This window comes from Corticium candelabrum, chromosome 4 (genome assembly GCF_963422355.1).
Source record: "Corticium candelabrum chromosome 4, ooCorCand1.1, whole genome shotgun sequence".
Classification (NCBI taxonomy): domain Eukaryota; kingdom Metazoa; phylum Porifera; class Homoscleromorpha; order Homosclerophorida; family Plakinidae; genus Corticium; species Corticium candelabrum.
Genome location: NC_085088.1, coordinates 8080525 through 8089934, shown reverse-complemented (window position 1 = coordinate 8089934; position 9410 = coordinate 8080525). Strand labels below are relative to the sequence as shown.

Here is a 9410-nt window from a genome sequence, read left to right as displayed (position 1 = left end):
CCTCCCTCATCTAGCACGTCCTGAACATCGCCATCGTTCGCGAACAAATCAATCTGCAGCGCCGGATTCAGGAATTTTTGAAAGAGGGGGTTCACGGTTAGCAGTTATTTATAGCATTACTAATTTTCTCTTTTCTAATAAAATTATATGAAATTATTAAACCACGTCTTTCTGAAAAGAGGGGATTGAAACCCCCTGAAACCCCCTTCTGGATCCGGCCCTGATCTAGAAACGGCGGCAGTAGATAGCCTCGCGTAGCCAGACATTTTCGTCGCGTCATAACACACGTCGCTTTGACATCTAGAACACTGCTTTTTGCGATCGTAGTTGTCTATTACGCGTTTATATTAACCATACATGCATCATAGGAGTCATTTCAAGATCTAGATTTCTCTCCAAATACTTCTTTTGTTTGATACGGAGACGAGTCAAAGACTTTCCGTGCTCGGTGGGCATTTAGTAGACGTCTGCAGTCAACACTAACACAATTCTTCACGGTTTTCACTTATATTGCACTCGCATCAAGCACATCGGGTGTCCGCTAGACTAGAGAACTAGTCCCGCCCCTCTTCTTGAGCTTCCTGAAGATCGAAAGCTGCAGATCTGTTGTTATCACTGCGAGTCAAAGAGACATGTACCTATTATTTCAAGGTGCAGACAGTGAACTGTGGTACCGTCGAAAGCAAAAACCGGTGGCTGTCCGATATTTAATGGGCGTGTCCGATATAGTACGGGAAAAGCAGCAGAAGTTCTATTTTGTTACCGTGAACAGCAATACTCCAAGTGATCAAGCTGAATCTAGCACGTCGTGTTACCGTGTGACTACTCTCTACATTCATGCCTTAGATACAAGAAATCTTCGTCTGGTTTCCGTACGCCAGTGTCCGATATTGGGAAGTGTCCGATAATTGATATATGACTCTACATGTGTACGGGGACCACTACTGGTTGTGGTCGCTGGCAATTATCTCCCACCTACGGGGACTATTTGGTCGCGGGGACTATTTGGTTTCGCATTTATTGCGCCTCGAATTGGCACTCTCCAACTCTTACAGCTGTACGAGACGGACGCAAACGACGTGGCAATGGCAATGATAATTTTCACGCGTCGCGATAAGACGAAATCGAGTGCGACCTGTTTCTTCTTCGTTTGTATTTGGCTTCATATGAATACCGAAGTCGTCACAACATTGTCTATCGCAATTTCGTGTGTCTGACATTTCGTTTTGAGGCAAGTCTCGGCTCGTCTGGTAGCGGCGTGTCGAAAGTAGGCGGAGTAAGAATCTTTTGTGGGTTACAAGGTAAACAAACATCTGTGTGTTGTTGCACTAGCGAGGACGACTATAGTTGTAGATATAACACAACGTTTGCAAAGTGAAAAGTCGCTGACAGAGGACTACAAGGTTTGTATATTACACTAAATCTGTACAATTCAAAGCAATAACGTAATTATTAAAAATAAGAAACAATCTTGAATACACTACCAAGGCACACAAAGAACACACAGATAGACAAAGAGACAGAGGAACAGCCAAAATTAAGCATTGGTGCAGAAGTAATATTGGACAACAATAGCACGGTACACACAAAAAGCAAGCAAACGACAGACAGACAGACGGACAGACAGACAGATTATTTACTCTTCTATACAAACTATTACATGATCTAGTCGTAAGACGGTACAATTCTAGAATTTCTATTTCTAACATAATAAGCTTAATGTTTCAGTCATATAAGAAGTCCTCCACTTTACATTTGTTGATGAGTCAATTTACTTAGACACTTTTCCACTGATCACTCTTGCATTGCATCTCTGTATACACACTCATACCTGCATGTATGCGTATAGCTGCATGCAGTTTAGTTAGTATAGTTCTTGTCTTCATTTTCTTGCCTGCATATCCTGATTGCTGTGTCACCATTCAAAGAATAGATGGACAGACGGACGGACAGACTAAATGGCAGAAAGAGACAGAAGATGCAGCATGTATACAGGAAAACAAGATTTTCACTAAGCTCACCTAGCTAATCTGCAAAGCGTATGTGTACAACAACGCAAACAAACAACCATCAATACCCATCTGAGGAGACCAAGTGCAAATTAAGTCATTTTACGTCAAATACATTAATCAATTGTTTCTCGAACTACATATATGTACTTATTTTCTCTTCTGTTCTGACGAACTTAGGTCGTGCACAACCAATTCTAGAGGCGTAGATCGTCTTTCTTGCACCTAGGTATCGATCGATGCCCTGCAGGATCGATGCATAAATCTGCAGCTAGCCGCAGTATTCTAAGCACTAAAACATTTTAGGCACATCTCTAGATACGCGTGCGCTGCGTGATCTTCAATTATCAAATCATGTTTGTTTACTTGTAACCCACAAGAGATTCTTGCTCCGCCTACTTTCGACACGTCCGCTACCAGACGAGCCGAGATTTGCCTCAAAACGAAACGTCAGACACGCGAAATTGCGATAGACAATGTCGTGATGACTTCGGTATTCATATGAAGCCAAATACGAAAAAAGAAGAAGCAGATTGCACTCGATTTCGGCTTATCGAGACGTCTGGGAGACGCGTGAAATTATCATGGCCATCGTCACGTCGTTCGCATCCGTCTCGTACAGCTGTAAGAGTTGGAGAGTGCCGATTCGAGGCGCGAAACCAAATAGTCCCCGCGACCAAATAGTCCCCGCAGGTGGCCGAAACCAAATAAGCCCCAGCTAAACGGTTTCGGGAACCGAATAAGAGCGAGATAATTGCCCGCGACCAAATAGTCCCCGTACAACATGTACACTGACTGGTGACTGTACACCGATTGGTAAACACTGGCTGAGTACAGTCTAGTACTCACTACGTATATACTGCCATCCGACAAAACTAGTAACTGGAGCTGTGTTTACACCCTCGCCACAGCCATGAGCTTTCTGAAAAAACTACGATAGAATTGTCAAAGTACTAGGTAATATTATTATTGCTGTGTCACACACAGAAATCTACTAATAAAAGAACCGAAAATATACATGGTTTTTCAACCATTTCCGACCTAGTCTCGACTTTTCCCGCCGCGTCATACTTCCAGGTAAACCATGAAAGTTAGCTATCAACTAGTTGATGACACGGCGGAAAAGGGTCTCGCTACGCAAGATTAGAATATTAATTCCGATCGAGCTCCTAGCAAAGTTTCTTATCAATTTACGTAGATAGTCTCTGCAGCTACACCGGTACCGTAGAGCATTTCTGTTTCCCTGATGGAACCGGCAGGATGTATAGGGGGAATGAGGGTCAAGATCAGAGCGATCTGTAGAGTGTGACTAACACATGGATTCTAGAGCAAAGAGCAGGATGCGCTAGAACCGGCATTTTACCTACAGCCAATGAGCTCACATGCGCCCACTCCTTCTTTTGAATAAAAAATTCACTCAAGCTTGGTTCAGTTTCTGATAATGTGATCATTGACTCTAGATGGCAAGTATATCTCATGTGAGGCATGTGCATTTTCTGATGATGACTCAGAGCTGTGACAGCTGGTAGAATCGGCCCTTCCCTTTGAAGTGCATGTTTGCAATCCACAGTACTCAGAATATGCATGTGGTGTCTGCATTTTCCAAAGACCCCTTCTACCAACCAAAACTATCTCTACATATATAATAGTGCCGAGCTTGAAAAGATCGAAGAACTGGAGCTGAAACTAAAACTAAGACGCGTGCGTGCACCAGAGTCTCCACGACTCTTGCGTGCACTTAGCGCCTGACAAATAGGAAAGTCAGTGCTCGGGAAGATGTGTACTGTGCCCTTGGGATGCCACTTCACAAATTCAATCATCCAGTTGTGTTCCTCAACAGAGATGAAAAGGCACGCAAAGTACTGTTCGACTCATGTTGCTACAGAACGAGCTACATGAACGACCTTTGACGAGAATAATAAAACGGTGTTTCCAAAAGCATCATTGAAATCTAGATATACAAAGAGACTACAAGAACTTGAACACGCTTTTGCAAGTTTGTACAAATACTGTGGTCAGAGGCAGCGTGATAACATACCTGAAACTGTTCCTAATACTGTACCAGATACTGAACAGGACAACACAAGTGATGCTGAGGCAACGACAATGAAAGCCCCCAGTTGCCTACGATAATCCCCACTGTCGGGTTTATTTCAGTAGTTAGCTTCAATTAAATTCCAAAAACCATAAAATCAAATTTAAGAAACAACTTCATTTCTATACGTTAATTTGCAATAAAAGTACAAAAATCTACGACACTGTTTCATAGTGCCAATACTAAAGTGTCACACCTCTTGGTATAAAATATTGTTATTATATACCATGGATGCTTAGTTACCAATCAACCTAATAGAAATACACTATCTGATGTTGAACGTTAATTATAATGGGTTCTTTAGACACTTGAGAAATAACCAAAGGCGCAAAAAGAGGTAGACACTCAATGATATATATTCAATTCAATCAATGTGCAACACATTATGGACGTGTGTACAGTTCAACTTTCTGCCTCTCCTATTCCTACATAAAAGACCTCCATGAACTTCTGATCAAAGCGTTACAACGGAAAAGATGACTATGCCAGCAGGCAAACAAAGTTATATAAGATAGACTATAAATACAAGTTGGTGAGAGGGGTCAAAGGAGTATGACAAACTCTTTATTCCAGTGTGGGTAAGTGTCTAAACAAAGCAACTACTAAAGTAAACAATGTCTAAAGTTGATAAGTTACGCTCAACTGAAGAAAAATACAAGTGTAACAAGCAGAAACATTAATAAAACTAAATTATGCATACTGCTATTCATTACCACCGTGGCATTTGTTATACATTTTCTTTCTAAAATCAAACTTTCCAGCTGCTCAAAAAGAAGCATTTCTTTAAGTTAGTGCGGACAACGTTAGAATTGAACATATAACTATGATTAACTATAATAATATAGTCATCATTTGCAAACAAAAGGCAATATTCACTAGAAATTTTAGGTGACAAGCAGCCGTCAACTGACGCAGGCTATCTCTCCAATGCTTGCAATTCCTCCTCCAGTTGGCGTTTTCTAGCTAGTTTTGTCCGCTGCATAAACTCATAGCTCAAAGGCAATCAACTACAACGCAACTTAGAAATCCTCACCTGGTCTGTGTCAAGTTGATCGCCTTTATGTTTTTTCTCTTCAAGAACAGAAATCTGCGCAGCAAATGATTCACCGATACATCTACATTGCTGGAATTGTAAACTGCCTTCACTACCTGATTCAAAAGCTTCTGAAGCTTTCTTATTTTCCTCTTATTTTCATCTTTAGTAGCAAGTGCTTCACTACAACAACAATTTAGACGTACAAATACATCAAAATACAGTAACAATTCTAAGCAACAATGTCATACCTGTTTTCACGTTCCACACATTCATGAAGCCATATTTGTTTGTCTTCTGGCTCTTCAGCAAGTATGGTTACGTGAGGAGACTGGACAGAATGCTTCTGCTGACCACCAACTGCAACAAAATACCGTATTCTAATAGTAAATTGGCAAACCGGCTCACAATTCCTACGCTGTAATGAGTTCCAAGAAGGTACAGGCCCTCCACCTCGTCCAAAGCCAACAACAGATCCAGTAACTGAAACATTGGCAGACATGTCTGTAAAATTAAAATTTCCATGTAGCTGCTGTGCTCTAAAAATTGGTTCTTGAGACCATGGCTGATGAAAAGGCATATTTGAAGGTGGCACACTTATAACACTATAACGATACTCTTGTGGCTCCTGTTGCAACACAGAACTAGTCCTAGTTGAGAATTCCTGACCAGCAGCAGAAGCAGAATTTTGTGCGACATGTCCAAAACCCGGTGGTGGAGCCCGAGACACAGAAGGCACAGGAAGACCACGTCCAAGCATAACAGGCTTACTAGTCATGCCACCAGTTGCTAAATTGGTTGGTGGTGGTGTCAATGACTTTGTATGAGTTACAATTGTCTGTTGCCTATGTACAATTTTTGGTGACTGCTTCAGTTGCTGCTTGCCATAAGCGTCAGGAACTGCAGAAACAACACTAGCATCAACTGGATTCACTCCACCACGACCTACTCCAGGAGCCCGAAGAGATTCCACCACAACACCTCTTCCCTGAATATAAACAGAGAGAACTTAAAAAATCAAAAAATGCTAGCGGTTTTATAATTCACCAGTCCACGACCTGTCCCTCTGCCACTATGCCTTGACACTTCAAGCTTCTGTACTACCATTAAAGCACAAGCATAAACAACACAACTCAAGCAAATTTATTGTCCATTTATTACCACCAGTTGATACAGTTGTATTTACTGCTTTGTCCGAAACAACAGGCACCGAGGCAGACAACTCATTTGGTGAATCATAATCTGAATCTGACCCTATTAGCAATATGATGTTGTAGCTGTCACAAAATAGCTCAACAAACACAGCAACAAGTGTCATGTTAGTCAATGGAAAGAGAGTAAAACAACAACTGCATGAGCTAAAAATCTCTAAAGACTAAATTGCTGAAACACCCATACTGATAAATACAGCCGCACACACTGATCTTTGAAACAATGACTTTAAAGCGCTACTGCGGTGCAAAAATCATAATTTATTTTATCAACTGAATTAAAAGATCTGCCAATGCTGGCACCAAAATAAAATTGATATTTCAAAAACACTACGAGAGAATAGGAAGGACGCCTTCTTTCAAGTGAGATATGGGGTGTCAGTGTGTCGCAGTAGATTGCAGCAGTATGAATACATCTGGAGTCATCGCGTTTTGATTCCCCAAAATCCATAACTTGCGCAAGAGATCAATAACCCAAATCTGCCTTACCAGAGACACCTGGGAAAGCACAACAGAGTACACTGGCGTACGCAGCCTTCACTTTGAGAAAGACTGCCTTGAGATAGATTCAGACCTGTTTGAAAGCTCTAGACTTGACAGCAAGTAAACCAAATTGAAGTCAGATGCTGTGCCCACCCGTGCTAATCTCCACAACTCAGCCACACCCAAAAAGAAGAAGATACTCACTTTCAAGAAACAAGCGAGTGATTGGGTAAGCATGCTATTTGCACAGGCATCAGTGTGCTGAACTGAGACGTCTCAGATTGGCTTCTAGATGTTAGAAGATGCATTGTCTGCAGATTACAAGAAACCATGCAGATCAGGAAGTCATGGAATGCATTGAACACGGACGAGATGACAATATATATATATATATATATATATATATATATATATATATATATATATATAGTGCCTCATCAGTTGTCATCCAAGAAACTCTCAGAATGATCGCACATTATTGTTAATCCGTATACTGTAATAAATTTACAGCAACAGTTCATCTAGCTAGCTAGAGTCCACGAAAGACAAAACTATTAATTGACATCAGGCCAAACGGAAAGTACTTGCGATCAAAAGGTAAGCATAGCTTTCTTCTAGGCTAGAATTTGTGTGTTGCATCAAATGACTCACTTGTAGGAATGACCTATAAGGCTGCCCAATGTGCGATTTCCACGTTTAGGGCTCTCAATTTTTGGGCTTTGGATTTCCATGTTTACGGTTCGAGCTCTAGGTCAGACTTGACAAATTTGAACAGTAAGGTTCCACAGAAGCATTGTAAGTACTATTGCTCATCAAACCAGGACATTACACTTCACCTGGAGAATCAGACGCCGTGCAGATTGACATGCACTCACGTATATACGTACAGAGTCCTTTCAATGACTTAACATGGGGACAGGCCTCATTACATGAAATTGGAGAATGGAAGTAACTTGCAAAGACTCTTATTCTCTTACAGTGCGTTCGAAAAATCTAATTCTATTCTTCCCGGTGTCAGCACTGGCAGGTCTTTCAATTTACTTGATAAATAAATTATGATTTTTGCACTGCAGGAGGGCCACTGATCCGCAAAAATCAAAAAATTATTTTAAATTTCTATATAATAGCTCTAACATGTACATACCTGAAAAATTAATTATGTATTTTTAAATCAAGGTTAATCTATAAGAAAATTGTGCCATAATGTGCTCTTAGTATAGTATAGTCCGTATCTAAAGACATTTTACAAAAAACGAAAACTTTTCATTTGCGGGTAGGGTAAATGGCCATTTTGTTCTCTAGATCGAAAGTAAAAATGGCGTTATGGACAAATTGACAAGTGCTTTGCAAGTAATTCTGAAGAAACCAGAGTGTACAGTCAATGACTAGACTCAAGCCAGTCTCTCCCCACCTTCGTCATTCCCGGATTGTCAATCCTCGCTGAGAATTGTCAATTGACTATCTGGGGCATGACAAGGGCGGGGAGAGACTGGCTCAAGTCTTCTAGTACGGTAGTCAATGGCTGGTTGAAGAAACGTTTGATAATTGACCACAGACAAGTCTTTGACATGTACAGGTCTTATTTGCAAGATGACGGTAAAGCGGCAACTGTCTCTTCAGCAGAGAAGGTGCTGTCGCTTGGCCTACCGTATACGAAAGACCCACGACTGACTATGAGAAGATGGCGGAAGCATTGCAGCAGATGACAGACCTCCAGATGATGCACACGTGTTAGAGACGAACATCGTTAGATGCATATCGTCTTTAATTAACAAGATTTTCTAGAGGTGAGATCATACAGATTAAAATGTGTGGACATCTACAGTTTCATTTTCGGGGTGGGGAGGGAGTCTGGGTAAAAACGAAAAGTTTTCATTTTTTGTAAAATGTCGATAAATACGAACAGTGCCTTAAGACAGCATAAATAATCTGTATGATACATGCTGTCTTAATCTAAATCTCTGTGTCTATTGAAATGCAGCAATCAATAGTTCCGTGATGAAATGGCATTCCAAGTCGGTAATATACATACGTCAATTTGAAATGCTTTGACAACTTGCACAAAGCATGCGACTACACAAAATCTAGTTAGATTTCCAGATCCACTATATGATCAAAGGCAGACTCTCCTCAATCATTTTTGCTTTCTAAATGACCCTGTGGTTGAACAAAGTCAACATTGCACAGTAGCAACAACCAATTCACTACATAGTCCAAAATCATTGATTCGGCATCGGACTTGTCATGACATACATGAAAGCACGTCATACAAATGCTGCATCTTTATTGCATCCTTATTGTACAATCACGTGCATATGGTACATTTCCTACCTACACAATTACGTATACATGTATAAATTAATGGACTGAGTTACCAATTTCGGCAAATCTCATTATGACACTGTCTGTGCCAAATAGCTCAATACGTGATCCACATACACAACCACAGATGTCACAGATATGGATGCTGCAATGGTACTTTCCTGCTTTTTGAAATTGCCCCTTCAGTATCTTTACCTTACAGCCTTGCAGTACTGCAGGTTGACCTCCTGTCATTACCTATTTTCGCACTGTAGAGT

At 40.8% G+C, this 9410-nt stretch overlaps 1 protein-coding gene across 1 annotated transcript; it reads right to left on the bottom strand.

The window, feature by feature from the left end:
- Positions 1-4824: 4824 nt before the first annotated feature.
- LOC134178641 (uncharacterized) lies at positions 4825-7170 on the bottom strand. Its single transcript, XM_062645529.1, has 7 exons — positions 6299-7170; positions 6185-6237; positions 5555-6125; positions 5389-5497; positions 5254-5320; positions 5138-5191; positions 4825-5080 (listed from the first exon to the last, which is right to left on the bottom strand). The coding sequence occupies exons 1-7, from the start codon at positions 6453-6455 to the stop codon at positions 5021-5023; spliced, it is 1071 nt and encodes a 356-aa protein (XP_062501513.1). The 5' UTR covers positions 6456-7170; the 3' UTR covers positions 4825-5020.
- Positions 7171-9410: the final 2240 nt, after the last annotated feature.